General features: G+C 37.7%; 1 protein-coding gene across 12 annotated transcripts in view; it reads right to left on the bottom strand.

Moving 5' to 3' along the window:
* dst (dystonin) overlaps positions 1–13,179 on the bottom strand; it is a 215,873-nt gene that overhangs the window by 20,894 nt on the left and 181,800 nt on the right. For all 12 annotated transcript variants that reach the window (XM_048205886.1, XM_048205887.1, XM_048205888.1 and 9 more), the window contains 7 exons: positions 12,643–12,813; positions 10,767–10,922; positions 9,665–9,871; positions 8,640–8,759; positions 6,407–6,576; positions 3,646–3,805; positions 188–382 (listed from right to left, as the gene is read on the bottom strand). In XM_048205886.1, coding sequence (XP_048061843.1) covers positions 188–382; positions 3,646–3,805; positions 6,407–6,576; positions 8,640–8,759; positions 9,665–9,871; positions 10,767–10,922; positions 12,643–12,813 — 1,179 coding nt within the window. The remainder of the gene's footprint in view (positions 1–187; positions 383–3,645; positions 3,806–6,406; positions 6,577–8,639; positions 8,760–9,664; positions 9,872–10,766; positions 10,923–12,642; positions 12,814–13,179) is intronic.

Raw genomic sequence — 13,179 nt, 5'->3', positions numbered from 1 at the left:
TTTCAAATCTTCTTTAAATGGAATAATGTTAGACAATTATAACAGAGATCATTTACATAGGAGCCACAGTAGCTTGTTTAAATTGAAGGGTCAGAAAGAGCGTGGAAAAATGTCATTAAAACCACATTGTGTTTTCATGATATTACCGTTTCAGCGTCACATTTGGCAGCATGACGGCTGGTCTTACCTGACACAGAGCCTGCTCAAGCCGTGTCTGTTTGGACACAGAGAGGCTACACACCGTCTCCCAGCGAGTACTCAGCTCTTGCATCTGAACTTTGACCCAGGACGAGTCATCGTGGCTGTTCTCAATAAGCTCACGGGCCGAACGCTTCAAAGCCTGCACGCTGCCGGTCCTCTTGCCCAACTCTTTCTGGAACACCTGTAGTGCACATGGACACATGTTTGATGAAAACATTCAACCAATCCACTTTTAGCTGCCTACATATGAGCCCACGACCTCGTAAATGAGAATGGTTTACATAAGTGATGCTCTGAAATTTTAGCAACTGAAAATAATCTGCCAAGAATTTTCAGTTTCAGATGGAACCGAAATCATTGAAATTTCAGTTTTGAATCATTGACAAAATTCATATTTTAAAATGAAATTCAATCAATAAATGTTATTTCGACTCTCTTTAATGACAGACTGCTGTAGTGTCTCAGTTCAAGCAGCACGTGGACCGATCATCTCTTCCTCTTTACTACTAGTTATAGCACAAAATAAACATGAATGAACATCAGAAGGAATGTTGAAAGATACAGTACAACTTACTGAAATGAATCGTGTATCTAAGTAACTGTGGCTGTCAATCCCAAAAACAGTGTGAACATAGCCAAATATTATTAAAACGTTTATTGAAAAACTGCCTTATGTGCAACTTAAATATTTCTGTACACCTCTGTGTTTATTTATTGAGTTGATTATTAAATACATTTGATTAATTCATTATTAAACATCATTTTTAGTTTACTTTAACTTCTGTTTTGGAAAAAAAAAAATTGGTGCATCACTAGTTTGCACAGGCAGCAACTTCATATATATATTCATCAAACAAAAAGCACTCCTCATGCAAATGTGATACTCTATTAAGAAAAAAAAAGTAATTAGATTTAAATAAAACTGCTTATTTAAGAACTACATTAATACTTGTCAGTACTTTAATGAATCATATTTAAAATCAACCTTCTGTCCACATGTTGTGGGGATTGTTTTACAGAGCTGGTCACACTGCATTCTGGGATTACAATCACAGTACATGAAATGCCATACTAGAATTTGGTAAAACTGCTTTTGTAGCAGCTTTTGCACTGAGAGCATGTCTCTGATGTCTATGTCATGCCAGGGCCCATGTCCACCTCTGATGTCATCACAGTTCTCGTCCTCGGATATCAAACACACTCCTAACTTTATTAACAGTCAGGCTTTTATGACATTTGCACATAATAGCAGTCACGTCAGCACCAGGTTTTAATTATGCAAGCCATGCCTTCCCATCAGCACTGATCATTACAAATACATCACATTATGTTGGCTCTGTGACTTTGATGATGTGGTGTATGAAGTATGGATCCCTTTAGGTGCTACAAAAATGTTGTGATATTTATACAATGTTGTCAAAAAAGCTGGCTTTTTTCAGCTCTAGATTGCATCGACAGAAATCGGGCGTAAACAGCACCAAACATAGTCAGAAAATTGCTGGTGACCATTTTCTCAGGCTAAGGCCGCAGTTATGATCATGAATGAGGTCATCAGCTCAAGTGTGCTCTGATAACTGTTCTGAAGATGTGATTGAGTTTGGGCTTTCCAGGACTCCTGTCACCTCTAATTGAAACCAGTGGGTTCTGTCATATTACACTCCCGCTGATGATAATACTGCATAATTATATTTTATTCTTGCCATAAACTCCATATATAGAACCAAGAGGCTGAAAACCGGGGCGTATATTTTAAGAAAGCTGCTCAATGCTTGAAAAAAGCACACACACACACACACACACCTAGGTTTGTTTTTGTGAATTGTGGGGACATTACATAAGCGTTATAGTTTTTATACTGTACAAACGTATTTTCTATGGCCCTACACCTAAGCCTACCCACCACAGGAAACTGTGCACACTTTTACTTTCCCACAAAAACTCATTCTGTATGATATATAAGCCTTTAGAAAACTGGCGACATGGGGTGATGTCCTCATAAGTCACCCTCTCCTTGTAATACCTATGTCATACCCATGTCATTATACACTGTGTGCAGAATTATTAGGCAAGTTGGTTTTCTGATCATATTTTTTTTCCAAGCACATTTTACCAATTCCAATCCACATCAATCTTAATAACTACTATTAATATTGTTTTTAATCATTTATAAGTGATATATAATTGTTCGTGAAGGCTGGAAATGGAAAATGCCTTATATTCAGGTGTGCAGAATTATTAGGCAGGTTTTCTTTTACAGGCAAAATGAGCCAAAAAAGAGATTTAACTCAGACTGAAAAGTCAAAAATTATTAAATACTCATGAGAAGGACGCAACACTAATGCAATACTAGAAATTGCAAAGTTAAAGCATGACCAAGGGACAGCAAAATGCTCATGGGGTCAGCGGGGTCATACAAAAACAGCTGGAGAAGAAATGACACGTTAACTGCAAAATAATTAAGAATTAAGTGTGAAACCATCAGGAACCCTTTAGTCTCCAGCGCCACCATTTTCCAGAACTGCAACCTACCTGGAGTCTCCAGAAGTGTAAGGTGTCAGGATCTCAGAGACTTAGGATTGATGTGGATTGGAATTGGTAAAATGTGCTTGGAAAAAAAATATGATCAGAAAACCAACTTGCCTAATAATTCTGCATACAGTGTACAAATTTGTGTCCTGATATGTCACAAACACACACACCCGAACCCTTACCCAAAACCTATCCTTGACCTAATTATAACCTTACCCCTAAAATCAAGTCTTGACCCTCAAATAGGCCTTTAAAGGGGTTTAAGAAAGTTGAGACTGGCTAAAATGTCCTCACTTTACTCTCTTTGTCCTCACTCTGATGGTCTAAAACTCAAACCGCTCATCACAAAGATATCTGTACAAGTACACTCACACACACACACACACACACACAGAACATTGCATGTGTCAAATTGGACGTCATACTGCCCTCTTTTGTGTCATAATCATGTGCAGTACCCACCAAGGTATATGCTAGGGTATATCTTATTCATTTTTGTCATTACTGTATTATAATATTTTATCTAGATATGCACTGTATTTTTGGTGAGGTTTGTTCTGCAGTGTCATGTTACAATGTATTTGATGAGCTCTATGTATGTGTATTGATCAATATGCATATGTAAATAAAAGCCTAAATTAAATCTGTTCATCACATAACATCAAATATAAAAATAAAATAAAAATAAAAATAGCAAAATATTTAGCACTTCCTTGCAAGATAAGGAAGAATGATAAAACTAGTCTAATGACATGTTCTTTAGTAGAGCCAAAACAATCAAATAATAATATATTGTGTAATAATATATATCATAACTTTATATTTTTGTATACATTTTATTTAATTATTAATTCATTCATTTCTTAATATCATGTTGTACAGTTCAGTAATGAAGAAGCAGGTTGTGTAAACTACCTTATGGCTGTCGATGAGGTTCAGGACGAGGTCTATGTCCCCGTGAACGGGCTGATCTTCTGCTAGCTGTGGTTCTACTTTATACAGCCAGTCGATGAGAGCCTGCAGTGCGTCAGTGAACTGACCTGAGAACAGCAGAGCCTCCTCCAACTTGTTCTGCCTGTGGATAACATAGCCCATACAGTGTCAAATACACAGTTGTGAACACATATCCTTTAGTCTGATCACCAATGATGCACAGTTTATTGACATTAACTACTGTTTACTCAACATTAGGATTTTAGGTTTCAACTGATATAAATACATAAAGGAAAATATGTATTTCACTGTAGGTGTTCTGATGTCACCTTTGATAAGACAAATTATTTTATGGATATATGGTAGGGTTGGATGGTATGGATGTATAAGGATTTATTTATTTATTTATTTTTTTTAATGCATAACAATAAAGAGAATCACTATTAAGAACAATGGGATTGCAAAAAATACATAAAATGTAAAACTTCTGGACATTATAGTTTGGGTGCAAATGTGCAATATTGCCATAAAATACCCCAAATGTGACCAGTCACGGAAAGTAGGTTTTGACAAGTCGGTTTTGGGGCATTTTGAGATATTCACAGATTCTGAAAGTGCAGTCTCCAAGCTTTCCAACGATGTGTGACACATGGAAATCTGATAATATTTGGAGAAGTTGTGGCCATTTGAAGGTAGGCAATCAAGAAAGCTCTATAGGGAGAAAAACGCCTCTAAAGTTGCAGTTCTCGCCTGTTCTCACCTGCTGGGAGTGACAATAGGGCTCATTTACATCTCATTTAGATAAGCCATACCCCCTGTAAAGCTGCATGGACCGCATACTATTAATAATAAAGGTTAATGTGCATTGTAAATGTCAGTAATTTATCTTTTTTGACTTTTATAAAAATGATTTAGAGGCTGAAATATGTGACTTTTTTGTCAAAACTCTATTTGAACTTGTGCATTGTAGATAACATGTTGCAAGACACTCCTTTAAAATCTGCCCATCATTTTTAATGTTATTATTTTAATGTTTATGTAAAGAAAAAGTACATATTGATGCTAATTTTATTTTTTATTTGCTGGTTTTCCACATAAAACTTGGTGAATTGACTTTTTGAACAGGATTCTGTGATAACCGTGATCATTTTGGTCACTTTAATCATGAAATGAAATGTTCTCACCTGAGAAGCCTGTTAAAGAAGAATAGGCAATCCAGGAAATAACTGGAAATAACTGGACTAACAGAGGCCAGAGATCGCTACCTATGGCTATTCAAAACACTTTTCAAGTCAATAAATACACGATTGAGACGATGAATGCATGCATTGACTCAGAATTTGCGTCTGAATAGCGCTGGCTCCGTGGGCGTGGCCGCATTAGCAGATAATGAGCTGAATCACGGACTTCTGACATGGCTCTCTTTTCATACAGATTACATAAACACAGAAGGTTTGTTTTCGATTTGACTTACACATTTTAACACTTGACATTTCAACGTTTTTTCAGACATAGGCTAAGTATAATTTTTTTATGATTAGTATTCACTAAGTTACAGTTCATTTTCTGAGAACTATCAGATTGGACTTCATTCAGAGGGAGACGAGAGATCACGCATAATGTTAGTTTTCTTTATTTTTCAAAAAGCACAACATTGTGTTTTTACTCTGAGTGTACACAAATAAAAGAAGACATTCTATAGTTTCAATTTGATATATTACTTATGTCTCTATGACAAAAAATGACGGAGTATTTTAAGTCTGTTTTGCTGCAATGTGAAAAAAATCCTGCAAAATGCGCCGGCGCGTTACCCGACTCCAGAGAGGTAATGTCTTATTATGCCGCTTTCATCGTCGCTCAGATCGTCTTCAGAATCAGTGAGCGCTTGTTCATAAGCATCCGGCTTGTCGAAGAAGTACTTCAAAACATTCATTGAATTTTGATATCAGCTAGAGCCGGCCAGAACGCTGCATAATAAGTAGCCACGCTTCCCCAGTATGGAAATACACACAGACAATGACACGCCCCTACTGCGTGCTAGAGTCTCCGAAAAACAAGCCGATTTCAACCTCAAAATGTACGCTTTTAAATATACCAATACTGCTATCTCAAACACGGAAAGGCTTCTTCATGATCTCAACTAACAGATTCTGCAAAAAAACGAAAATCACCAATTTTGAAAAAAAAATGCTTCTGTCTCATTTTGCTCGAGAGTTGTGCTGCCGACTTGTGTCCCTGGTTTCCGTGACGGGTCACAAATTATCCCAAAACAGGCTTAATTTTGATAATGCAAAATATATGCATTTTTTTTTTTAAGTGGACCTATTATGCTTTTTCCCATGTTCATCTCTCTTTAGTGTGTAATGTTGCTGTTTGAGCATGAAAAAGTCTCTCCAGCAGGAGTTCTTCTCTATATCAGTGTTTCTGAACTCTCTGAAACACCTCCATTGTAGTCTTGAGTTTTCTTCACAATATTTCTCATTTAAATAATTAATATGCAGAATAAAGGGGTGGGGCCTGGTTGAGTTGGTTAGTAGTGTGTTGAAACTGGTGATTATGGTAAGGGGTGGGACATTTCCCAAACACCAATCACAACACACTGCTCCAGCCGACCAATCAGAGCACATTGTGCTTTCCAGAAGGCGGGGCTTCATAGAGACAGGAACTAAACAGAGCGTTACTGACAGACTGGGAAGAGAGGAGCTAAATGTAACCAGAAAGTGTTTGCCTGAAATCCATGTACCTCTCCACAGATTTCCCGCAGACTGTGTCCCATTTGTCCCTGAGCTCACTGAGCATGTCGTCCAGTTTCTGGTTGTCATCTTGCAAGGAGGTCTTGTCCTTCAAAGCTCGGCCCGTGCGACTGGTGGTGTCATACACTGAATGTTTGCTGCCCAATGCTTTCTGAAACTCCTACAAAGACAAACAGAGGCGTGAGGTCTTTCAACTGTAGCTCAAGGGCACACGTCATCCTGTGAGGCCTTACGGGAAGCCTGATGTCATCAGATCCTGCCATTTGTATTTGTGACTGACTCATCAGAACTTCTGAGGCACTGCTGAGCTGTTAATTACAGCACTACGGTCGCACAATCCTCCGCCCACTCGTATCCTGCTTTAAAACCACTGATGGAGGAGATTGACTTCAGTTTTGAAGCAAGTTGAGAAACATTAAACATGCTCAGTGTGTTTACTTCCAATATTTGGCATTGTGTGTCATGAAAAGGTGGATCTTTTTTAACCGCTACAAATGTAAACCATGTAAACCTCTTTAAAATATCATGGTTATTTATAAAATGCGGGAGATTGAATTATACAGGAGTATAACAGGATGACACTTCTCATGACCCTCATTCAGTGAGTGAAGAAACACCTGGTACTGTGATTCACACTCTCTGTTAACCAACACGTCAGATGCTCCACACAGATGGGGGATAAAAACATAGTAGCTAATGGTGTGAACAGGAAGTCTGTATGACCCCCTTTACACCTGGCAAAAATATCTTTTTGTGTGTGTGTGACTGAATCACAAGCGGTCAGCGATAAATACCGGTGTAAATACAAGGGTTTTTATTTGATGAATTTTCTCACTCACTCATGAGCTGCATAAAATGGATTTGTTCATTTAATGTTCGCCCCCGTGAAAGTGCTGTAGAAGATAAGAGGGGAGTGTCTTGAAGAAATCAGAACACAAGCTTTCGCAGGAGACACATTTGGATTGCATGTTAGTTTGTTCACACAAAAATGAAAATTCTGTCATTTACTCACTCTCGTGTCGTGTCATGTCCAAACTAGTGCTGTCAATCGATTATAAAAAAAATAAATCGAACATTTTTCTGTATTTAATTGTGATTAATCTCACCTAAGATTAAAGTTTTGAATTTTTCATATTGTAATAATTTCACATTTAATCTTCAAATGAATGTAGAAAAAACATAAAAAGAGTATATTTTAAACATTCGATATCCAAATATCCATAAATTGAATAAAGTTATTTATTATAATTTAAATATAGATTTTTTTTTTTATTAAAGCTACAAAAGTTATTCAGTCAATTAGTAATTGATTTTTTTTCTTTGTCTTTTGTTGTTTGATTAACATTAATGTCAGACAGCAGCAGGTTTATTAGGTTGCTGTCACTTTAAGACATGACGCAGATCTTATACATCCTATTTTCTCACAACTCTTGACTTTTTAAAACTTTATTTAACTCATTTAAGTCTGTGCTGACTAGGATACTTGACCAGTGGGCATTTTGGCACAATTTTGTGTGTTTTTGTCCGTTCAAATGCGCATGAGTTGGGTTTCTGTCACACAGACAGAGGATTCACAGACAGTGTGCCAGTACCGCACTGCGTTCTCTTTTGTGTCTTGTTGCGCTTGAATGGTTTAAAAGCATTTGCATGAACAAGAGCATAATATAATGAAACGCTAAAGAATGACAGAAAATAAAAAAACAGATACTGCGTTAATTGCGTAAAATATTTTAACGTGTTAAACTGAGAAAATAATGAATCACATGCGTTAATGCGTTAATTTTGACAGCCCTATTCCAAACCCTTAAGACTTTCGAAACACAAATGAAGATATTATTAATGAAATCTGAGAGATTTCTGTCCCTCCAGTAAATGATGGCAGAATTTCATTTTTGGATGAACCAAACCTTTACTACCAGTGGCCAGCTACATATACTGCTTAGTACAGTCTTACACGTTTACAAGTAACGTTTTTTTTAAGTCATAACTTTTTAAGTCAGCTACATAAAAACATAGATTGTTCTCATTTGAATCTGAAAGGCACGGTTCTCGCTAAACTAACTGCTAGTTGGCCAGACTCGTTCTTAACTAGTTTTAACATAGTGGCTGTGTTTATTCAACTGGGCCCAGGTGGAAATGGTAAAGCATCTAGACTGACCACTAGTGATCGGATCATTGAAAACGCAAGAAGTGAACACTGGGTAATGGACTGGTGTCAGTCACCTTGTGCTGGGTTAACTGTGTCTTGATCTTGTCTGGATCATTAGCGATCTCCAGCTCAGAGTCCAGCGCTCTCTCGGACTCTTCCAGCCACTCCATCAGTTTGTTCCAGGTCTCATGGAACTGCAAAAGACAAGAGCACGGGAATCCATTTGTGTAGTAAACAGTATATTACAGCGTTTTCTTTTCCCAGCTTACGGTAGATCAGATCCAAATGACATACAGTTGCTTGATTGAACCACATCTGAACAACAAAATATTCTTTCATGCCCAACAAGTTTGCTCAGAATCAATTACAGTTGATTGCATATATATTCACCCCCTTCCGCTCAGTTTTTATTAGATGCACATTTGGCAGCAATTCCAAAAGTGTCTGTGTTGATACTATAGGACTTTATCAGCTCTGCACATCTGGCCACTGCAATGTTCCTCATTCTTCTGTGCAAAAGTGCTCCAGCTCAGTCAGACAGCATGGAGCTTATGAGTGAACAGCCTTTTTAAGTTCCCTCATAAATTCTCCATTGGACTGAGATCTGGACTTTGACTTGGCTACTCCAGGACATCAACATTGTCGTTTTAAGACATTCCTGTGAAGCTCTGGCTTTATGCTTGGGGAAAACAAATCACTGCATATGTCCTGCATAGACAATACAGGGATTTCCCTGTGTTTTCCTACATTTATTTTATCCTTTTACAGTCTGCTGCAGAGAAGAATCCCCACAGTATGGAGGGATTACTGCAATTTTCTGCACCAGTGACAATTTAGGTGTGTTGTAAATAATAATAATAAAAAAATATTTTACATTTAAAATTAATACATGTATATAATATGTGTAATATAATAAAATAGTATAAAACGATACAAAAAAAATCACTTAGTAGAGATCTGTTTTCACTTTGACATTAAAGAGTCTCATTCTGTTGATCAGTGGAAAAAAAGTCCAATTAAGTCCACTGTGATTCAATCTTTACTATAGTGACTGCATGCTTTCTAAATTAGTTCTAGCACACGGGACCATTTTTCCCACCTGTTTGGCACGTTTTCTGGCATCGTCCAGCTGGCGTCCTCTCTCCACTGACCGCTGCACGACCTTCTCCCAGCGGCCTTGAACGCTCAGCAGGAGGTTCTTGATCAACACCACATCCTGTTTCTGACTGAAGTACTTGAGGTGTGTTCCTGTCTTATCCAGCTCGATAATTTGATCCCGATGAGAGTTCACCTCAGTCACAAACACCTGCAGAAATCCAGCAGATCCATTTTAGGAAAAGACATGGCTCATAAGTCATGATGAAATAGAAGTTCTTTTCGTCCATATTATGATGTACATCCGTGATAAATTACGGATTACGGATAACGAATTACCCAAAAAGGAGACTTGGTTCTATGCATCGGTTGCTGATTGGATGTTGAGATGTGGGTGTGCCACTCAACAGTGTATGCAGATGAGCATGAGGTTGTTTGGGTGGAGTTTATGCACACTTTGGGTACGTTTACGTGTTTTAAATGCTAAATAAAGAAAAGTTTTTTCTTCATTTTTTTTTTTTTTGTACAGAAGACAACATTTGTCAAATCAATCCTCGTTGACACAGATCCGTGAAAACGACTAAAAATGCTGTATTCTGTTGCCAGGCCAGTAGTTGGCGATGTCACTTTGTAAAGAAACACTATGCGCCTATAGACTGAACATGTAATAGGCATGTGCATGATGTCACCGTTTTCACAAATTTCTGTTTTTGTAGCTTACACAGAGACAATAACAGTGTTGTTTTCAAAAACGTTCAGTTTGAAACCCGATTTCAAAAGTTTTCAGTTTTCAGGACCCCAAAACACTGTTGTCGTGTAAATGAATGACCAAAATGCATAAAAAGTTTTCCACTTTTAGTTGAAAATGGTGTCATGTAAACGGCCCCTAAATCATTGGAGAGTCCTGTATACGTCACCAGAGAAAAGTCTGCCATTTCTCTGGAAGACCTAGTTACAAAATTTTTGATTTAAAACCATGAGGTCAAAAAATAATTAAAATGAAACTTATGAACGGATGAATCGTTCGCAATAAGATCTAGAAAATAGATAAAGTGCATTGACATCAAGTGTTATATCATGGTGTTTATCATGTCAAGAGTACTGACCTTATGCTCATCTATCTGGAACATGATGGTCTCGAGGATGAGAGAGGCAGGAGATATCATAGTGAGGGTCTGTTCGGCCTGGGTCAGCCAGTTAATGAAATCCTGCAATGAGTTATGGAAGTCTGTGGCCAGCGCCAGAGCTTCCTCCAGTTTCACCTATGGGCGATCAAACACACACACATTAAAGAGGACCTATTATGCTTTTTTCCATCTTCATCTTTCTTTAGTGTGTAATGTTGCTGTTTGAGCATGAAAAAGCTCTGCAAAGCTCCAGTTCTTCTCTATATCAGTGTCAGTGTTTCTGAACTCCTGAAACGCCTCCATTGAGTTCTCTTCACAATATTCTTCATTTAAATAATTCATACGCAAAATAAAGGGGCGGGGCCTGGTTGAGTTAGTTAGTAGTGTTTTGAAACTGGTGATTATGGTAAGGGGCGGGACATTTCCCTTGAACAGTCACAACACACTGCACTGCACCAATCAGAGCACATTGTGCTTTCCAGAAGGAGGGGCTTCATAGAGACAGGAACTAAACAGAGCGTTACTGACAGACTGGGAAGAGAGGAGCTGCAACAATGGAGAATATGAGGAAAATAATCAACATTCAAGCAGGAAAACCTGTTCTAGTAGAGCCCAAAAACAACATCAAGACTTCGTAAAAGTCTTTAAAACAAATCCTTCTATCTCAGTTTAATGCACAGGGACAACTATAAGTCATTCGTAGGTTGACCTCCTGAACAGTGTAAACAGCATTTTCAAAGCATTAATGTTTAGTTCAACCAGTGGGGCTTGAGATGGGACTTGCTGTAATAAGCTGTTAGGCTTATTGTGGAGAATAGACTGGTTTGACGATAGAAGATGAGGATGGAGGACTGTTTGGGAAACGTGTTAGAAAAGGCAAGTTAGTAACAAGACGTGGCAAGACACCTCTTGAAAGTTGAAATATGATGTTAACTTTTGGAGCACTTTCCTCGTGTCACTGATAGGCAGAGGAGGATATGAGACAAGAACTTCAATGATCTCATCAACATCAACAGCATGTGACTCACCGCATGTAATGTGATGTCTGGTTAGCATCACGTCAAGAGCTATTTTTGTGAAAGCTGCAAACTTTAAAGGAGGACTTCACAAATGTTACAGATGACGATCTGACGAGAGCTTGTGTGGTCAAATTCCTGCTGTAAACAGGCGTCTTTGCCAAGCCTTAGATTCAACACAGCAAAACGACCTAAATCAAATTTACATTAATCTGACGTCAGTCGATGAACAGCCAGATCTGATTTGGACATTTTAGAAGCCTTTTGTTTTCCATTGAACACATGCCAATTTTGAACTTTGAGAAACTGAATATGCGCTCATCATTTACTCACCTATAATTTAAGTCTTATTTTTACTGTACCTTACTTTTTTAAAGCTGCTTTTATGCCGTTTTTGGTCTGTTTTATTATATCATATGCGTTCATTGTATGGAAAAGAGCAGTGTGAATATTCTTTAAATGTTCTCTTTTTGTGTGGAAAAAACAAATCATACAGGTTTGGAACGACGACAAAGGTGAGCAAATGATGACAATGTTTGTTTTTGTCTAAACTATTCACTTGTTCCACTTCAGCAACTTTTTTTTTGAGACCGCAGACAACCCTACTTTGTTCTGTACTGATTTATAACTCACTTTGGGCATGTGCTCAAGTGAAAAAGAATCATTCATCTGACCACATCAAAGCACAACAGCTCACAGATCTGATATCACAGCTACACTTCAGCTCTGGGATCCAAACCATCAGCTCAGTGATGATGATGATGATGATGATGATGATGATTCAAACTGACAGGAAGAACACAGAGAATGCTAACAGAGTAGAGTGAGTAAATTCTCACCTTCCTCTCCATCACTTTGGCCTGAACACATTCCCATTTGTCCTGCAGGTTGCGTAGGTCCAGTTCAGTGGTGCTGTCTTGACCCTCAGGGGTCAAGGCCAAAATCTGCTGCCCTCGCTGAAGAAGTTGCTTGTATATTTCCTCCTTCGCTTCCAATGTACTGCAGAGCTCCTACAAACAACAAGAGACATTGTGTTAACTCAATATATGTTTACTATTCAAAGAGTTATTTCTGATATTTGAGTGTACTGGAAATATTTCCTTCATTGATCAGCAGAAATTAGAGTGTGAAAAGTCAATAATTTCTCTTTAAAAAAATTTTTTTTTTAATTGAAAGTGTTTTTATTGCACTTTAATACAATGAAATAAAGCCAAAGAAAATGTGAACGTTGTTGTTTTTCATCCCATGTTAGATTTAAAGACAAAACTTCTGACACCACTAAATCATTCTAAACCTGTAAGACTTTTTTTCTTCTATGCAACACAAGATGAGACTGAATGATGAATGTATTTCATAAAACTCACACTCTATATTTC

The sequence above is a fragment of the Megalobrama amblycephala genome, linkage group LG10 (genome assembly GCF_018812025.1).
Source record: "Megalobrama amblycephala isolate DHTTF-2021 linkage group LG10, ASM1881202v1, whole genome shotgun sequence".
NCBI lineage: Eukaryota > Metazoa > Chordata > Actinopteri > Cypriniformes > Xenocyprididae > Megalobrama > Megalobrama amblycephala.
The sequence above is the reverse complement of the archived record's forward strand: the minus strand, read 5'-3'. Positions and strand labels throughout refer to the sequence as shown.